Here is a 20,585-nt window from a genome sequence, read left to right as displayed (position 1 = left end):
CCAAGAACATGGACCATATCAGAAGAGAGTCACTGAATGATCTACAAAACCTTTTAATTTCATGCACATCACTGCTAAAGCCAAAAGGTAAGGTACTAACCTTTGTAGAGCTCTCTTGGTTTTTCTGAGAGCTATAAATTAGTAGCAGCCCCTGATTCCATTGGGAAATAGCCAAAGGATTCAGTTAAGGCTTTTGTTTTAAGCACACCAAGTGGGGCACCAAGAGACAAATTCTTATCTCGCATCAGAAAAGCACCTGTTTAATTTGGCCAAATATCTATTGAAAGAGACTCATTGCAGTTTCAATGCATTTAGTGTGTCCTTGTACCCGCTGCAGAAATTTGCTGAGCATAAAGAGTGCTCTTTTGTCTACTTGCTCAAATAACAAAACATAGGCTATAAAACTGGGTGAACTATTTAGTGAATGGACCAGACATTACATATGAAATTGGTTGGGGACATTCATCTTTTGGGGACACTTTACCTCCATTTCCCACCCCAATCTATACCAGCCTGTAACTCATTCTTCAGGCATCAATCCTTATGTAGCCAAAATGGTAACACCAGCCAGGAACACAAGAGGGGTATCAGCAGGCTTTGGGGGACCTGAAAGATTTGTAGATATAGCAAAAAACTAGCAAACCTGGTTAACTTGGGGTAAAATTCAAAAACAGACCAATGAAAACTGAGCATGACCGGTGGCCAGAGAACACTGTTTATTCAGGGAAGAGTGGGAAAGAGACCGCGGGAATGGAATGGGAGTATCCTGAAACAGAACATGAAAGAACAGAAAGGGAGGAATTGAACATCTGTTTGGTATTCACTCTTATAAGCAAGTTCAGGTCCACCATTTCCCCCCAATATTCTAGGATGCGAAAAATTACACATGGTGAGGAAATGGTCATGGAGAATTACACCACAGCAACTGAGTTCATCCTTCGTGGACTGACAGATCAGCCAGAACTGAAGATTCCCCTCTTTGTGATCTTTCTAGGGATCTATGCTGTCAGCATCGTGGGTAATCTAGGAATGATTGTTTTAATAGGAATTGACTCTCGACTTCACACGCCCATGTATTTTTTCCTTTGCTACCTATCCTTTGTTGACTTCTGTTACTCCACCGTCATCACTCCCAAGATGCTGGTAAACTTTGTAGCTGATGCTAACATCATTTCATTCCGTGGATGTGCAGCGCAGTTCTACTTCTTTGGCTCATTTGCGGGCATCGAGGGTTTCCTTTTGGCGGTAATGGCATATGACAGGTACAATGCCATTTGCAACCCACTCCTCTACAAGGTGATTATGTCATGGAAAGTCTGCAGCTACTTAGTAACTGCGTCCTTCCTAGCTGGATTTATAAATGCAGCAATTCACACTTATTTCACGTTCCACCTACACTTCTGCGATTCTAACATCATCAACCACTTCTTCTGCAACACGCCCCCTCTCCTCGCACTCTCTTGCACTGACATACACATCAACCTGATCATCATTTTTGTCTTTGCCAGTTTTAATGAATTAAGTTGCCTCATCACAATTCTCATTTCCTACATCTATATCCTCTCTGCCATCTTACGGATCAGCTCCTCAGAAGGGAGGCGCAGAGCTTTCTCTACCTGTGCTTCCCACTTACTGGCAGTCACCATATTCTTTGGAACGATCCTGTTCATGTATTTGAGACCCAGCTCCAGCCACTCTATGGACCAGGACAAAATAGTCTCTGTCTTCTACACTGTGGTGATTCCCATGCTGAACCCACTGATCTACAGCCTGAGGAACAGGGAGGTAAAAGAGGCTCTGAGAAAAGCTGTGCATAGGAAAGCTATGTTTTAACATGTTGCCTACTGGAATACTATCAGTGTGTGCTTTGGGCATGTTGGTAGTAGACTAGCTTTAGCACAATTTGATAAATATATTGTTAAATGTAAATGTTGTCAGTTGATTTTTACCTAGTTCTGTTTAGCTTATATTTTCATTATGTTGGGAAGAACAGACTGTTTGGGGTAGAGCTGCAGCTCAGTGGAAGAGAGTTTGAAACCCGGGAGAGTCCCGGCCAGTCAATGTAAATGATATTGATCTAGACTGATCAATTATCTGATTCAGTATAAGACAGCTTCTTATATACCTAACTTCATTATAACGGAACCTAATGACTTGTAATTCAGCCAGATATCCAGATTGCACAGAAATAACTTATGGAGACCTAGAGTTTCATTCAACTAAGTCCTACTCAGAGTAGACTCATTGAAATTTATGAACCTAAGTTAGTAATGTGTATTAACTCAGGACTGGGACACGGGTGGCACTGTGGGTTAAACCACAGAGACTAGGGCTTGCCAATCAGAAGGCCAGCAGTTCGAATCCCCACAATGGGGTGATCTCCCATTGCTCGGTCCCTGCTCCTACCAACCTAGCAGTTCGAAAGCACATCAAAGTGCAAATAGATAAATAGGTACCGCTCTGACAGGAAGGTAAACAGTGTTTCCGTGTGCTGCTCTGGTTCGCCAGAAGCGGCTTAGTCATGCTGGCCACATGACCCGGAAACTGTACGCCGGCCAGTAAAGCGAGATGAGCGCTGCAACCCCAGAGTCAGAGCCGTCCTTCCCACTGGGCTGACTGGCACGTTGTGCCAGGGCGCCGGCCTCTCAGGGGTGCCCCAGTGAGTGGGGGAGCTGCACGGCCCACGTGGAGGTGAAGCCAGGGCACACTGCAGAAAGAGCTCCGGCAGCACCCGAGCCCAGGCGGGGGGTGGGGTGGCGGGAGCAGCGCTCAAAAGGGCTCATTTCGGTGCATTGTTCCTGCCACACCCCCTCGCAACAGCAGGCTTGCAAGCCGCCATTCCAACGGTGCCTAGCAAGCCCATGGGGGGGGCGCCGGAGGTATTTTTGCACTATGGCGCTGGATACCCTTAAGATGGCCCTGCCCAGAGTCGTTCTGGACCTAATGGTCAGGGGTCCCTTTACCTTTACTCTGAGTAGGGCTAGCATTGAATGCCATCCATAGGCTTGGGTCCTAATTTCCTTTCTTCCAACAGGAGCTTTCTCTGAGTGGAGTTCCAGCAGCAGCAACAGAGAAGGTGATTTTTGCCATTTCCCCCTGCAGTCACTTGCCCCCCCCCCCCCGAAACCTGCTCAGGAGGGTTCTGGATCCTTCCAGAACAGTGTGAGAGGCTTCAATGGGAGGGGGTAATTGGCCAAACAAAACAAAACAAAACAAAACCCTGCACCTCTTTCTTTCGATCCTTCAGCCAATCAAAAGCCCTACAGGTACATGAATGAAAGGAACCCTTCTGTCTGCATTTAATTCATTTGCTGAATTAAAATATGCTGTATAATTTAGTACAGGAGTATCCTCTGGGTGTTGTTGAACTATATTTTCAATTTGCCACTGCCAACATGATGAATAATCAGGAATAATAGGAGCCGTAGTCTAACAACATTTGCAAAAGTCTTGTCATCCACAAAAAAAATATCAAATTGAAATACAAACTATTTAAAGGTTTCATAAAGATGATTTATTTTCTCAATTCTAGAAATATACCGGTAATGACAATATTTTTTGATAAAACACCATTGTATTACCCCCCCCCCCAATATTATCGATTTCCAGCTCTAACATGACCTTCAGTGGAAATGAAAAAGTAGGAGAATTCATTTTATAATGGTAATTATTTCATAAAATTTATATGCCGCTTGATTGTAGAAAAAGCCTCAAAGTGGTTTACAAAAAGATAAATTTAGCAGAGCAAGATGAATTAAAGATGCAACACAGACTGTATTCACATGTGATGTCATGTTAGGGATGCTCCCTGGAAGTTTTTTGGTGTAAAATGGTACTCCACACTGTAGGGCATTGTGAGGTTTTGGTGAGTTAGACTTGAGAAAATGGGGGGGGGGCAAAGGGGGGAATGATTCATTTGCATAAAATACCTGGTTTGTTTATTCAATAAAATACCTTACATTGAATGTATGACAAATATACATACTGCACAGAAAAAAGTATCATTGTGTACAATGCTACACCATTTTATCATTCTGCTGGTAGGCCTGGAATACATATTGTATTATGAAAATACACAGGGATCCTGCCCATTTAGGTTGCTGTTGCAGACATCAGACGGAAGATGGAGCTCTGAGAAAAGGAAGGAAAAGAAGATGTTGTTTCCCATTGATGAATGTAAGCCTGTTCAGGGTGCTTCAGAGCTCCTTCTGAGCAATAAATGTCCTTTTAAAAAAACCTCCATGATGCTCAACAGTCGAATATTTGGCAACTCAAATCCATGCTGACTAACCCACCCAGAGATTGCATGAACCAACTACCTCCTCCCCATCTGAGCATTTGCAGGAGAAGGCATTCACACATACCACTGTATGGAATCATACATATATAAAGGTTCTGCCCCTGCAGACATTTGCACTGTACAGGCTGATGTTAGACAGGCACATGGCAGGTGCAAGGCCTGTCAAAGCAGGCCCACTCTCTTCTCATGCACTGGCCCAATGTGTGAGGGATACTTTTGAAAAGAACTTCAGTATGGAGGAAACTGAGCTGAGGGGATCTTCTCACACCCTTTGAGATATAGACTTACAAAGCCACTGGGGCATGGGTGGCACTGTGGTCTAAACCACCAAGCCTCTTGGGCTTGCCGATTGGAAGATCGGCGGTTCGAATCCCTGCAACAGGGTGAGCTCCCGTTGCTCTGTCCCAGCTCCTGCCAACCTAGCAGTCTGAAAGCACACCAGTGCAAGTAGATAAATAGGTACCACTGCAGTGGGAAGGTAAACGGCTTCCTAGCAGCAGTTTAATCATGGTGGCCACTTGACCCGGAAAGCTGTCTGTGGACAAACGCTGGCTCCCTCGGTCTGAAAGCGAGATGAGCGCCACAACCCCATAGTCGCCTTTGACTGGACTTTACTGTCCAGGGGTCCTTTACCTTTACTTTACAAAGCCACTGTAATATATGTAACAAAAGGTGAACAAAAGGTCAATCACTGTATGATTAAAAACTTTACTGGACAGTATCAATGTCATTCTTGGGTATTGGCTCAGTTTTATTTCTACTATAATCACTTTTAGTTTAACAACAAATCAATTGCTGTTGTGAAATTCCTGCACATCTTTGTCCTTTTATTCTACTAAATGAAGACAGATATTGGGGCCTTCAGGGAGGGGTAGTACATCATGCTCCTTCTGGGGTAGTTTGTCCACCTTTGATCCCCATCCAGCACTCGGCTCTCACCTGTAGCTTCCAGAAGTTGTCAGCACAGCATACAACACACCCTGGGATAAACCAGGTGTGGGTAGCCAATGGGTCTTAAACCCTCAGTGTGTTAGGGACTAGTCTGTCCTCTGTAGGTGAAGAGTGAAGCCCTGTAGGCTCCCAGGAGAAGATGAGGTAGAAGGTCTCAAACGTTTAATGACAGAGATCCTGGGTCGCAAGACTGGGTCATTGATGACTGCATTGGTAACTGGTGGTGACCAAATTTGGAGCCCCCACAGTATCCATATATTCCAGCTCACATTACGAAACCAAAAGAGCACAAGAAGCTCTTTTTGGTTCAGCTTCAAGAAAAGGATAGCCCTGTTTAGGAGAGTTTTTAATCTGTGACATTTTATTGTATTTTAATCTTTGCTGGAAGCCGCCCAGAGTGGCTGGGGAGACCCAGACGGATGAGCGGGGTACAAATAATAAATTATTATTATTATTATTATTATTATTATTATTATTATTATTATGGATTGAGTGGACAAGACCAATAGCGGGTCCAACGGTCAAGAAGGCGGTTTCTGCACATGGTGTAGAGGCATATGGGGCTCATCAACCTGAGAAGGTTGCCCATCTAGGGGAAGGAAAACTCTGATCCTAAACCTCTGCTGCCTTGTGGAATATTTTCCAGCCACAGTAAATCCTACAAAAATCTGGAGTGGAGTCCCTAAGGTGGTTGGAAAGTGCCTTGTATGCTTCCTTTCAGCAACTCCTCCATGTTATTAGAGTTTGCTATGGTCTCAAACCTACATAGATGTGTGAAAAGTCTATGAGCAGTGAAGGCTCTGGATAGCACCTTCCTTTGCCCATGGCTTCCCATCCCCAAGTCTGCCAGACATGCATACATTGGATGTCATGTTTGAATAGCTACACACAGCTTTAAAATCATAATGGCCATTCTATACAACACATGTCCTTAAAATCAGAGATGATAATAATGGGGTGGGCAGCTCTAATTTGAACAAAAGTGCACTAGGCTGCTATTTTTCAGTAGCAGTCCCATTTCATTTGTAATGTCCACTTCTGTCTTTAGACAAGGCATCCCCAAACTTCGACCCTCCAGATGTTTTGGACTACAATTCCCATCATCCCTGACTACTGGTCCTCTTAGCTAGGGATCATGGGAGTTGTAGGCCAAAACATCTGGAGGGCCGCAGTTTGGGGATGCCTGCTTTAGACTATATAAATGTACAATGTAAGAGCAAGCCGGCTTCCCATTTTATAAGTATCAGCAAGTGCAGGTGCCGCAAACTGCAATATTAATTTAATCTGAAACTAGCTCTGATCAAGAACGATCAAGAGCTGAACCCATTCTGCTGCAGTAGTTGACCAACATGGTTGTTGTTGTTTAGTCGATTAGTCGTGTCCGACTCTTCGTGACCCCCTGGACCAGAGCACGCCAGGAACTCCTGTCTTCCACTGCCTCCTGCAGTTTGGTCAAACTCATGTTCGTAGCTTCGAGGACACTGTCCAACCATCTCATCCTCTGTCGTCCCCTTCTCCTACTGCCCTCAATCTTTCCCAACATCAGGGTCTTTTCCAGGGAGTCTTCTCTTCTCAGGAGGTGGCCAAAGTATTGGAGCCGCAGCTTCAGGATCTCTCCTTCCAGTGAGCACTCAGGGCTGATTTCCTTCAGAATGGATCGGTTTGATCTTCTTGCCGTCCATGGGACTCTCAAGAATCTCCTCCAGCACCATAATTCAAAAGCATCAGTTCTTCAGCGATCAGCCTTCTTTATGGTCCAGCTCTCACTTCCACATTACAAGCAGAAGATAAACACACAGCACTCACAACAGTTCTTTATATAAGCATAGACTTCACACAATTAATGGCAATAAATAATAGTGGATATTAACCTTTAGATAAGGAATTAATGGACATTATCATTTACGGTGTATATTAGTAAAATACTTCCCTACCAGTCTCTTCATGGCATCCTTGACCTCCTTGTTCCTTAGGCTATAGATCAGTGGATTCAGCATGGGAATCACCACTGCATAAAACAAAGATACTATTTTGCCCCGTTCTGGGGACAGGCTAGAAGGACGCCTGATATACATGACGAAAACTGTCCCATAAAAGAGGGTGACAGCCATCAGGTGGAAGCCACATGTGGAGAAAGCTTTGTACCTACCCTCAACAGAGGGTATCCTCAGGATCGTAGAGAGAATGAAAATGTAGGAGATTAGAATAACAACGAGGGAGCTGATGAGGTTGAAACTGGCAGAAAGTAACATTAGGGTCTGTTTGACATGGGTGTCAGAGCAGGACAGTTTCATGAGAGGTGGGTCAGCACAGTAAAAGTGGTTGATGACATGGGAGCCACAGAAGGTCAGGCGGAAGGTGAATATGGTCTGTATCATGGCATCTAGGAAAGCATATGCAGAGGGAACTGCCACCAGCCACATGCAAACCTTTGATGTCATCTTTGTGTGATACATCAGTGGGTTGCAGATAGCTGCATACCGGTCATATGCCATGACGGCCAGGATGAAGGATTCTGTGAGACCCAGAGCAATGAAGAGATAACACTGTATCAAGCACCCAGTAAAAGAAATGTATTTGTGGCCTGTAACTAAATTTGCCAACATCCGAGGTGTGACATTGGAAGAATAGCAAAAGTCTATAAAGGACAAGCTGCTGAGGAAGAAGTACATGGGGGTGTGGAGTTGGGGATCCATCTTGATTACTGTGATTGTCCCCAGATTTCCCACAACAGTAATCATATAGACCAGCAGGAACAAAACAGAGAGTGGGAGCTGCAATTTAGGATACTCTGCAAATCCCAATAGAATAAATTCAGATGCTGATGTACTATTCCCTTTCACCATTCTGCTATGCTTTTTTCCTTTTGAGATACAGGAATTGAAATGCAGGCAGTCTAAGTGCTTTTCCTGAAAGACAAAACAACCCAGTTTATGTTTCTTCCTTCGGGCAGATGCTGGCACAATATACTTCCCTCGCAGGAGATAAGAGCATCATTGTCATCAGTAAGTTTATTGTTCTAGTTGAAGGCCATGGCAATTGAGTAGAATATCTGTGGAAGAATAAACATGAAAACATGCTGAAGGCTGGCCTAGAACATACCATGCAATTGGATTCTGGAGGAAATATCCCAAGCAGGATCTTTCCCAGTCTTTTCCCAGTCTACTCTTCAAGCCCATCTAGGCACAAACAAGCCCCAGATATTTCCCATTGAAAGAATAGAGGAAAGTAGGAATCCCGTGTGTAAGTTTATGCCACAATCACTGGGTCAGGTGCCATTTGCACAGGTGGTTCACTATTTGAAGTGCTGCCAGCTGACAGTCCTCAATTTGAAGACATCTTCTGTTTGAAGGGCTGTCTGGTCCAAGTCCTGTTTTAAGATAAAGAGCCGTAAGAAGAGATAGCAGAAGCCTTGAACTTGCTCATCAGCAATTAGCCCCTGGACTGTAGACTGAGCAGAAACAAAAGTCATCCACTCACATACTTCCCCATTATGGTGAGATATATTGCATTTCTCCTTAAATTATCGAATTCTTTCAACCTATACATATAAATTAGGATGTGCTAATTTCATGCCAACCCATGTCCTCTTTTTTGATGACAAATAAGCAGCTACCCTAATCACAGGAATGTTTTGCCAGCACAGTCTTGCCATTCTGTAGAGTGAAACAACCCCCCCCCCCAAATAAGGTATAGTGCTGTACAGAATTACAAATAATCACTGTTCCTGGGACAAATCATGAATACTTTTTACAGCCATGTTCAGCCTACCACTTCAGGAAATGTTGGAGACATTTCCACCCAGAGTCCAGAGCAGGTAATCTTCGGTAGTATGGCACCCTGAATGAAGCCAGAACTTGGTGCCCCCAAATGAATCTTCTCAATGATGGATCTTCTCAATTTTGTGCCCCTTGGGTTCAGCACCCTGTGCAGGGAAACTGCCCTAAATCTGGCGCTGTCCAGAGCACTGACACTGGAGCTAGGCAGAAGAATAGTTTTATACTGTACTGTCATCCTTAGCTCTAGGACATGTGACCAATAACATTTTCCTGAACTCCCCTACTAGCATGGATCCCCAAAGATATGACACAATCATTATTTTAGCACAGCCTCAGGAGTCAATTAAGAATATTCTGAGAATTTCTTTCCTCCAGAGTTGCTGAGAATAGAAAAGCATATTTATGTTTGTGATTCCTGTGGGGTTTTGAGTGAGCGGAATACAACCTCTTTCTACAACTGCCATAGCCTGTTTGAAAAGAGGCATTTAATTATTTGTTTTCTTTCTTTATTTACAGCATCTATAGAGTGCTCTTTGTGAATGCTTTCAATCCCAGAGGGGGGAACAAAGTAATAAAAATAAGCAGAGAAAAGCAAAAAAATATATGCATGGATCATATAAACAGGACCAATAAACAACTATACAATTCTTGTTGTTGTTTAGTCGTGTCCGACTCTTCTTGACCCCATGGACCATAGCATGCCAGGCACTCCTGTCTTGCACTGCCTCCCGCAGTTTGGTCAAACTCATGTTCATATACAATTCTATTGTAAGTTAAACAAGCAAAAATACAATGCAAATCAATATTTCCAATTTAACAAAACACAAGCCTCCAGGTTAGCAGGGCTGTCAGATAGAGATGTGGAGATGGATTTGCTGCCCCGCCATCTCTCTTCTCCTTACTTGTTGGCACCGACAGCATCATAGCTGTCAAGTTCTCCCCCCTTTTTTAAGGGAAATTCCCTTATGCTGAATAGGCTTCCTCAAGAGAAAAGGGAAAACTTGGCAGCTATGGACAGCATTCAGGGTCTTCCAGGGTCTCGGGAGGATGTCTGTAGCATTTCTCCTTAAACAGGGAACAAACACAGTTTCTTCATGGTATGGAGATAGAAGCATAATTGTTAGGAATCCAGGCATGGCCACACCTTCATTAAGCAGCATTTGGGCTAATGGCTTGGCATGGCTGGGAAATAGTTCCTCATTACCTAGGGATGTTTTGAATGCAGAAAACTATCACTTGAGGGCAGGTGTATGTGTTTGATGGAACAATCACACTCCCACTCTAGGGTGGGGGCAGGTTTGCCATACCCTACTCCCTCATAAAAGAAAACTCAGGTTGGGTTTTCTTCTTCCTCAGCTGTGGTGAACAAGGCCAGTGTGGGGATGGTCCAGTTTATAAACCAGCTCCTCCCCAAACTGAATCAATCAGTCAATTATCAATCAATTTATTACAGTCACAGACCAGAACGGCCTCAAACTGTGTGGTACACACCCTTCCTGCCTTTGTACAGTGTGAACTTTGCTAGATGCTTGTTGAAGGGACTGAGTAGGAGTTCTTGGTAGAGCACCTAATTGGCCTGGGATTTGGCCTCGTTTTCACCTACTTTACTCTGCTGGGAGTTCCTTGTTTGGAGTGGAGTTCCTTCTTTGGTTTAATCTGGCCTGTAGTCTAGGCAGCAAAGTGGAATTAAGATCTTTTTGAGTAAATTCCTGAGGCATTATGCAAGGCATTATGGTTAAATGCACTCCTCGGTCTGCTTCCATTGCAATTGCTTTGTGGGTTATTGAGGGTGTCATGTAGCGAATGTACTAGGGAGAACATCAAACCAGTGGGCTGTGATGCAATGTTTGGCTCAAAAACCCAAGGCCCTGGTAGCAAGGAGGAAGTGTTTCCTCAATATTTGCTGTGGGGTCATAGGTCGTACCTGACGATATGCCCAGGAGCAAGGAGGGATATGATCTCTCCATCAATGAGGAACTTTCCTGCTTGGATTATTTGATTTGGTTGATCAGTTCAATTTTCTATTTGGTTATTGCAGATCCTCTTGTTGTTTTCATATTTTAATAAATATAACATCCCCCCACTTTAGTATTGTGCCCTGAGTCTTCTTTTGGGGTACAATGGCAATAGGAGCATTTTTGGAACAGAAGATGGGGAATGGGAAACACAGGACAGAGAAGCAGAAACTCACCTTTGAGCTCTAGAAGCTCATTTGCATTGCAAGTGTCTCTGGTGATTGAAATGAAATGCTGCCCTGCTAGAAGGATGAAAGCTGCCTGCCTCCAGCTATGTTCTATTTGTATATTTCCACATATACTTTTTATTTTTTATCTTCTTCTTTTTTAACAAAAAGTCATAAGTTTTCAGTGGTCTCATCTCCCGAACTCAGGTAAGTGCTTCTGCTTGGAAGCTCTAACTATGTGAGGAAGTAGGGAGCATATAACAATATAAACCATCTCTATTTTGTCTTTATTAGCAAGCTTAGGAAGAATGTAGGCTCATGTTCATCTTAGCTTTCTGTCCCCTCGTTGTGCAGTACTGCAGTTATGCAGTTAACATTATGGTCCATAGCCACGCAGATATCATTTGTATCATCTGGTTATTTGATGTAGGTGGATATGGCATGATCTAGTAAGACTCCACTTCTGGCTCCTCATCCCCAATTCAGAACAAATCTTCATCTCTACATTATGTGCTGCAGGGGTTGCCAGCCTTTTTGAACCAATGGGTACATTTAAAATGTTGAGAGTTCTGGAGGCAATGGTAAAAAAAACAACTGTTATGCCATAAGACAAAATGGCTGTCATGGGGAGCGTAGCCAGAAACAGCAAAAGAGATATGGCTACCCCTCAACAAAGTTATGCTTATTATGGACAATCAGCTACTGCATGTTGTGTTGGTTTTGATTCTGGAAATCACACAATATTGGTTTTACATGTGTGTGTGTGTGTGTGTGCGCGCACACACACACACACACACACACACACACACACACAGGTCCCGTCGCTGTCTAATGGCAACAGGGGACATTCTTCAGTAGGAAAAATATACAGTATATACAATGTAGCCACACCAACACTCACTGTACATTTTGTCCCATAACTTTCATTTTTGGAGGGCTACAGACTTACTTTTTCAAGAAATAAAGTATGAAAGCTCAGAGACAGCAGTGAACCCTTCGAAGGCATCATGGCTCCTGTACGTTCCAGGATGGCAAACTCTGATCTTCTGATTCATATTAGTTCAAAAGGCCATACCACTATAGTCTAATTAAACAGGAAAGGGGGCACATTTTCATTGCCAACAACAGCTGCCATGAATCCGATGGAGAGCAGTAATTTTACTCTCAGGGCTCTAGAGGACAACAAGTGGAGCAGAAGAGCCATTCCAGAGACAATCTCCCTGGGCTCATAGATGAATATAAAGCCTTCTGCTTCATTCAGCCGCCGGTGCTCTTGGGAGTCTGTGGAATTGCCTCTTTCCTCATTCAGGTAGGTTTTACCAGCATCCATTGCCTATATTTGGGTGTGGGACATCTTATATCAATGGAGGCATTCAACCTAACATCCATTGGACTCTATTTCTATAGCATGGTGTGTTGAGAAAGACTGCCACTGTGCAGTGGTCCCATCTGTTTCTGAAGTAGCTGCAGTTAGATGTGTCCACCAACAGCAAGATTTAGCTTGGACCCCGATTCAGAACTGTGGGAAAACAACAGACCTCAGTCTGAAGTAGTTTGTAGAGTTGGCGATTCAGTCAGGAAAAAAAATACCTTTTAATTATTATTTTAGGGTAGGAATGGATGAGATTTGCAGGCAAAGTCATCTGCTAAAGAGGGCACAGAACCTGTCAAATTTTAGTGTGGTGTGGTTTTCCCTGCAGCTTTACAGTTTGGAAGTGAGTAAAAAATAATTAACCTCGTCTGGGGTTTTATGAGTAGTTGGTCTGAAATGACCGCTCCCCACATCAAATGGGGAGCGCCTTTTGCGTGGTCGTGCGCAGCTCCCCAGATACCTCTGATAATCAGATGTTGGAGCTAAACAAGGCAGAATAGCATTCACACACTTTTTTTGGTCACATTCTAAATGCATCTGTTTGGCTAGTGTGAGAAAGAAAATACTGAACTAGATGGTGCTTTCTGTGTTCTTATTCTCTGTGTAGTCTCCTCCCTCATATAATACTAAGCTTTTCCAAATTTATAAGTTTGTGCACATGTGCATTTTAACTATGATTCTATTATTCATTCCCTTTTCATTCAGGTAGCACAAAGTCTAATATGAAACAAAATGTGTTGTCTTCAAGCTAGTTCTGTTGTGTGTTAAAACAACAGAGATAAAAAGGACCCCAATATCCTCCTTTGAATCACACACAAAAGCAGAAGAGGTTTGAGACCACAGAATAAAACCAGAGAAGAATATTGCTTCACCAGCACATCAAATAATAAGTCCGCTTTCACATTCTTTGTGTGTATGTTCCTTTCGTTTTCAGAAGATATTATAAATGTGTAGATGGCTGAAAGAAATAACACAATTGTATCTGACTTCATTCTTTTGGGTGTCACAAATCGTAGAGAGCTGCAGCTTCCTCTTTTCATGCTGTTTTCAGTTGTTTACATTATCACCCTTCTGGGGAATCTGGGGATGATCACATTAATCAAGATGGACTCCCAACTCCACACTCCCATGTACTTCTTCCTCAGCAGCCTGTCCTTTGTAGACCTCTGCTATTCCTCCAATGTCACACCTCGGATGCTGACCAATTTTGTAGCAGACTATAAAGTCATTTCCTTTACTGGATGTTTGATACAGTGTTATCTCTTCATTGCACTGGTGCTTACGGAGTCCTTCATCCTGGCCATCATGGCATATGATAGGTATGTAGCCATCTGCAACCCGCTGCTCTATACCACAAAGATGTCATGGAAGGTCTGCATGTGGCTGGTGGCAGTTCCCTCGGCATATGCTTTCCTAGATGCCATGATACAGACCATATTCACCTTCCGTCTGGCCTTCTGTGGCTCCCATGTCATCAACCACTTTTACTGTGCTGACCCACCTCTCATGAAGCTGTCCTGCTCTGACACCCATGTCAAATTGACCCTGATGTTACTTTCTGCCAGTTTCAACCTCATCAGCTCCCTAGCTGTTATTCTGACTTCCTACACCTTCATCCTCTTCACTATTCTGAAAATTCGCAATACCGGAGCGAGGTACAAAGCTTTCTCCACATGTGGCTCCCACCTCACAGCTGTCACCCTTTTCTATGGGACACTCTTCGTCATGTACATCAGACGTCCTTCTAGCCTGTCCATAGAACAGGGCAAAATAGTCTCTGTGTTCTATGCTGTGGTGATCCCTATGCTAAATCCGTTGATCTACAGCCTAAGGAACAAGGAGGTCAAGGGTGCCTTGAAGAGATTATTGCAGAGGAAAGTGTTCTTGCATTAAATGTCTATTCGTTCACTAGTTATGAAATGAAAAGATCCATGAGGCAGATGTTTCCACCATATGGCAAAGAAGAGGGAATATGAAATTTTACAGCTTATGAATGTTTAATATGTGGTAGATGAGTTCTTGCACCTTGCTGTCAGGTTTCTTCCTTCCCTCCCCACTTTTCCGATTCAATTTTGGTTGTTGGTTTCTATCTCCATAAAATATTGACAGTATGCCCCAAATATAACATAGTATGTCTCACTCATCATCAGCATCTAATTTTCAGATCCACCAGTTCTTCTAAACTGAAACAGGGTGATTGGGTGGACGTATTGCTTACACACTGCAATGGCACCTAATGGGTGGGTGAAAGGCTCTTTGCAGCCTCTTCTGAAACTTCTGACTTACATTTTAACCCTCAAATTGTGAATCTCTTGGGGAAAAGCAGAAACTTGGAGTCAGCCCCTGGTATGGAATCCTCCTTACACCTGCAAGGAAACAGTGATGCTCAAAGTCTAGCCTGGTGTCTTTTTCTCCATGAGCCCCTAACTTCATGAGACCATCAACTACAATGAAGAAATGAGTATCTTTATCCTATCGGTGTTACTTCTCATCAATAATTTATCATTTTGGTTGTACAGTGGTACCTCTACTTACGTTACGTTCTGAACGCACATTCGTAAGTCGAAAAAAATTGTAAGAATTTGTAAGTCGAATCCCATAGGTATGCATTGGGAGAAAAAATTCGTAAGTCGAAGCAACCCTATCTAAAAATTCATAAGTAGAAAAAATCCTATCTAAACCGCATCCAAGATGGCGGACGGAGATCCGTTCGTAAGTAGAAACATTCGTAAGTAGAGTTATTCGTAAGTAGAGGTACCACTGTATATACACTAATCTTTATTTGGCTCTCCAAGAAATTCATCTCATGGTGTTAATGTGAGGTGGTATTAATGTTACAATTGGCTGATTAGATTTTACAATGTTCAGGGAGGGCAGACAGCTTTCCCCTTTCCATGGTCTTATGAAAAGAATGCTCCTTCTATTCATGTGGATATAGAGTTTCCCTCCGCCCCACCCACAGACCATTTGTTTGCACCACAAGTTCCTTAGTCTTTCTGAGGATGCTTGTTTAGGAATGATAGGGGCTGGAGTGGGAGGGAGTAGTTGGGGGTGTGAAATTTGTTATAGAACACACACGTTATATTTTAGTGATGGCCCTGGGCCTGTATATCATTATGGAATTCCTCTTTTGTCATGGCTGATGTCTATAGTGTTTCACTGAAGGTACAAGGCTTAGATGATGTAATCAAGCAATGGAGGAACTCTGAGTACATTAGGAGGCAGAAGCCCTATATTGGTTTGTTTTTTCCTGCAGGAGACACATGATGCATCTACAAGCAGTAGCCTCTTATCCTACTCATACCTTAGCAAACATTATATGGCTCCAGGTAATAAGCAGTCCAGAGGTGTTACTAAAACCATGTCCTAATCTCATGTTCCCCAGTTAGCTAAGTACTGTGGACCCCATATTTTTCAAAAGCCAAGCCACAGACCCTCTACTTTTGAAAACTGTGATATCTTTATGGTAGTTGTTGTTATGTGAATGGTGCCACGGACCCCCTGGGTGGGTTACATGGACCCCTTGGGTCTGCGGACTACCATCTGGGAACCAAAGTTCAAGAAGGATACTGATGAGCTGGAACGTGTCCAGAGGAGGGCAACCAAAATGGTCAAAGGCCTGGAAACAATGCCTTATGAGGAACGGCTTAGGGAGCTGGGTATGTTTAGCCCGTAGAAGAGAAGGTTAAGGGGTGATATGATAGCCATGTTCAAATATATAAAAGGATGTCATATAGAGGAGCGAGAAAGGTTGTTTTCTGCTGCTCCAGAGAAGTGGACACGGAGCAATGGATTCAAGCTAGAAGAAAGAAGATTCCACCTAAACATTAGGAAGAACTTCCTGACAGTAAGAGCTGTTCAGCAGTGGAATTTGCTGCCAAGGAGTGTCATGGAGTCTCCTTCTTTGGAGGTCTTTAAGCAGAGGCTTGATAGCCATCTGTCAGGAATGCTTTGATGGTGTTTCCTGCTTGGCAGGGGGTTGGACTGGATGGCCCTAGTGGTGTCTTCCAACTCTATGATTCTATTATTCTAATTGGGAACCACTGTCCCAATCTTTTAATTTTCAGGACCTATGGGGAAGGGTTTTATGTGTTGCTGGAATGTTAGGTACCCCCACTCTCTTATTTGCATTGGTTTAAACACTGGTTCTGTTTTACAAACACAATGGAAACCATTTGTTAGGCAATTGTTTGCATAACAAGTCAATGATTTTCACTGATTCCTATTAGAAAAATTCTAATACACTTTTGACTATGCAATCTGTAGTGCATATAGTGAGGCATGGGTACTAATTCATTTGTTCAGATAAGTGAATTTTCGCATAGCAAGCGTTTGTAAAATGGGACCTGAGTGTTATCTTCAAAACAATTTTTGCAGGCAATTTGACTGCTATCTGTAGTAAGCATTTGGATAGACTTCCCAATGTGTCTCTTGGCAGCTATTCTGGAAATAAATGTATATTTCCACTCTTAAACAGATACAATCTAAAAATGGATGGTGTCAGATAAATCAGGGAGCAAGCTATCACACATATTTATCTCTGAAATTTCATTCTTATTCAGGAATGAATTTTCTTTTTGATCTCTGTCTCCCTAATTTTGATTTTATTGAACATAGAACCCATGACTCTATCTGATCACTCCCCTATAAGGCCTCTTTACAAATACAGGGCCCCATTATCCCTGACTCAATATGGTGGTTGCATACATTCCTGCTGTTGTTGTTGTTTAGTCGTTTAGTCGTGTCCGACTCTTCGTGACCCCATGGACCATAGCACGCCAGGCACTCCTGTCTTGCACTGCCTCCCGCAGTTTGGTCAAACTCATGTTCGTAGCTTTGAGAACACTGTCCAACCATCTTGTCCTCTGTCGTCCCCTTCTCCTAGTGCCCTCAATCTTTCCCAACATCAGGGTCTTTTCCAGGGAGTCTTCTGTTCTCATGAGGTGGCCAAAGTATTGGAGCCTCAGCTTCACGATCTGTCCTTCCAGGGAGCACTCAGGGCTGATTTCCTTAAGAATGGATAGGTTTGATCTTCTTGCAGTCCATGGGACTCTCAAGAGTCTCCTCCAGCACCATAATTCAAAAGCATCAATTCTTCGGCGATCAGCCTTCTTTATGGTCCAGCTCTCACTTCCATACATCACTACTGGGAAAACCATAGCTTTAACTATACGAACATTTAACTATACGAACATTCCTGCTGTACCACAAGATATTGCAGAGGCAATCCAAATGGCTATAACAAATTACTTTGCTGACAATGTGTAAAGGTGGTGTTTCCGCTTTGCAGTAACACCTGTCACAGCCAGCGTGGTATTTACAGTCTTTATTACATATATACAAGAAACAGCTACAGTTCAGAATTACGTGTCCAAACCCATTGAGTCAGATTCGGGGAGTGGCTTCCTACGATTCCTGCACCAACAAAGTAGACGTGGGAATCACACGAGACTGTCTGGAAATGACCATCCACGTAGTACCACAACCACTGCAAAGTGGTGCTACTCACCCCTAACTTGGACAGCTGCTCCAGAAGTATACCATGGTCAAAGGCATTGAAAGCCACTGAGAGGTTAAGGAGAACTGACAGGGACACATGTCCCCTGTCTATCTCCTGACAGAAGTCATAATCCAGGGCAACCAAAGCAGTTCCTGTGTCAGAAGTGGGCCTAAACCCTTATTGAAATGGATTTCATTTCAAAAGAAATGATCAAAATCTATTAAATGTACACTTTAAGATAAAATATATTTAGAGGCACACATTTGACTGAACATTTTCTTGCAGATTTTTGAGAAGAAATCTATTAGTATATTAATGGGGAAATGGAATTAAACGGCATTTTGAGTGAGCACATGTGGAAGTGACATAGACCAGGAAGAGATTGGTTTTTCTATCCATCCCTACATTGAGGCTCTTCCGTCTTGTCTCCTTTTGGCCACTCCAGGCATACACACAACACCTTCCATTCTTTGCTTGAATAAAATACATTAGGAATAATGTTCTAAATATCCATCAGTGGACAACAACAATTCTTTCTGTTGTTCTCTTCAGAGCATCTTTCACCTCCTTGTTTCTCAGGCTATAGATCAGAGGATTGAGCATAGGAATCACCAGTGTGTAGAAAACGGAAGCTATTTTATCCGTTGCTAGAGAGTGGTTTGTACTAGGTTGCAAATACATAAAGATCAGAGTTTCATAGAAGATGGTGACAGCAGTCAAGTGAGAAGCACATGTGGAGAAGGCTTTGAGTCGTCCCTGAGCAGAGCTGATTCTCAGAATGGCCGAGAGGATAAACGTATAGGAGATGAGAACAATGAGAAGGGAGCACAGCATATCAAAGCCAGCAAAAGCGTAGATCAGTATCTGCTTGGTGCTGGTGTCAGAGCAGGAAAGGGCTAACAGCGGGAGGTCATCGCAGTAGAAATGGTTGATCACATTAGCGGAGCAGAAGGACAAACGAAATGTAACGATGGTGTGGAACAAGGCAACACAGAAGCTGTATGCATAAGGGCCAGCTGCCAGCTGGAGGCAGACTCTCTGGGACATGACGGTCCGATAAAGCAGTGGGTTGCAGATGGCCACGTAACGGTCATATGCCATCACCGCCAGGAGAAAGCACTCTGTGATCATGAAAGTAAGGAAGCAGCCCAGCTGTGCTGCGCATGCATAGTATGAGATGGTTTTCTTAGCTGCTAAGAAGTTTGCCAGCATCTTAGGGGCAATGACAGAGGAATAGCAGAGGTCAACAAAAGCCAAGTGGCTGAGGAAGAAGTACATGGGGTTATGGAGGTGGCTATCAGTCCGGATTAGAAGGATGATCCCCAGATTGCCCATCACAGTGATAATGTAGATCAGGAGGAAGATGACAAAGAGGGGGACTTGTAGGTCCGAGCGGTCGGTGAGTCCAAACAGAATGAACTCCTTCACTGTGGTCACAGTGTGATTGACATCTGCCATTTATTCCGCATCAGATCATCTGGTTAAACAGGGCATGATTAAATCAGGGGAGAATTTCACTTATCTCTGACAGGCAGAAAACATACAGTAGTGTTATCTCAGCATATGTGGATGGTAATTTTTTCTGGTGGGTACTTAAAAAAAAATACTGCCTTGTTCCTGCAGGTGTTCTATTTTCAGTTCTGATGTAGTGAACATTGTCATGCAATCACAATGTCGTCACCACCTGAAATTATTCTTTAAGAAATGTTATGTGTTTCTGATCTGCATGACCACCACCACCCCAACCCAAAGAGTTTGCCTGGGTTCAGAAAGCATTTCTTGACCTTCTTACAAGATAAACCCTATGACCGAACATGGGAAGCTTAAACTCTGTCTCCTTACAGGGTTTTTTTTTTGTCATTTGGGGTCAGGAAGGCATTAGAAATGCTGTATGAAATGCTGCCCATTTTGATACATTTCTGTATTTCCTGCTTAGAATAAGGTGTGCTATATATCCATTGTACACAGCAGGGAAATATTCAAACGTAAAAACACCATACAGCAAAAGTGATCAGGGTGGGGGAGTGGTGGCACTTGCCTTACCTTCTGTGACTGGTGTTGCTGTGGGTTACTGGGAGAGGTGAGGTGGTGAGGAGGTTGGTGTGGTGCAAACACAGCAATCTGGTGCTCCTGTTGGTGAATTTATATCTTGGCAACCTCTCCTTCCCAGTAAGCTGCACTGATGTCAGTGATGAGAGGTCATGGAAGAAGAAGAAGAAGAAGAAGAAGAAGAAGAAGAAGAAGAAGAAGAAGAAGAAGAAGAAGAAGAAGAAGAAGAAGAAGAAGAAGAAGAGGAGGAGTTTGGATTTGATATTCCGCTTTATCACTACCCGAAGAAGTCTCAAAGCGGCTAACATTCTCCTTTCCCTTCCTCTCCCACAACAAACACTCTGCGAGATGAGTGAGGCCGAGAGACTTCAGAGAAATGTAACTAGCCCAAGGTCACCCAGCAGCTGCATGTGGAGGAGTGAGGCGGGGAAGCGAACCCAGTTCACCAGATT

The 20,585-nt window shown here is 43.3% G+C and overlaps 4 protein-coding genes across 4 annotated transcripts; 2 read left to right on the top strand and 2 right to left on the bottom strand.

Moving 5' to 3' along the window:
* The first annotated feature begins 870 nt into the window (after positions 1 to 870).
* LOC132592493 (olfactory receptor 5AP2-like) lies at positions 871 to 1,833 on the top strand. Its single transcript, XM_060277505.2, has one exon. The coding sequence runs from the start codon at positions 871 to 873 to the stop codon at positions 1,831 to 1,833; it is 963 nt and encodes a 320-aa protein (XP_060133488.2).
* A 5,316-nt stretch (positions 1,834 to 7,149) lies between these two features.
* LOC118097658 (olfactory receptor 5M11-like) lies at positions 7,150 to 8,097 on the bottom strand. The gene has a single exon (XM_035140765.3). The coding sequence runs from the start codon at positions 8,095 to 8,097 to the stop codon at positions 7,150 to 7,152; it is 948 nt and encodes a 315-aa protein (XP_034996656.3).
* Positions 8,098 to 13,538: 5,441 nt separating this feature from the next.
* Positions 13,539 to 14,477, top strand: LOC118089997 (olfactory receptor 5M5-like). The gene has a single exon (XM_035125253.3). It carries the CDS (start codon positions 13,539 to 13,541, stop codon positions 14,475 to 14,477), a length of 939 nt encoding a protein of 312 aa, XP_034981144.3.
* Positions 14,478 to 18,597: 4,120 nt separating this feature from the next.
* LOC118090004 (olfactory receptor 8U3-like) lies at positions 18,598 to 19,542 on the bottom strand. Its single transcript, XM_035125265.3, has one exon. The coding sequence runs from the start codon at positions 19,540 to 19,542 to the stop codon at positions 18,598 to 18,600; it is 945 nt and encodes a 314-aa protein (XP_034981156.3).
* Between the last annotated feature and the right edge of the window lie 1,043 nt (positions 19,543 to 20,585).

Source organism: Zootoca vivipara, chromosome 1 (genome assembly GCF_965207765.1).
Source record: "Zootoca vivipara chromosome 1, rZooViv2.hap1.1, whole genome shotgun sequence".
NCBI classification, from domain to species: domain Eukaryota; kingdom Metazoa; phylum Chordata; class Lepidosauria; order Squamata; family Lacertidae; genus Zootoca; species Zootoca vivipara.
The sequence above is the reverse complement of the archived record's forward strand: the minus strand, read 5'-3'. Positions and strand labels throughout refer to the sequence as shown.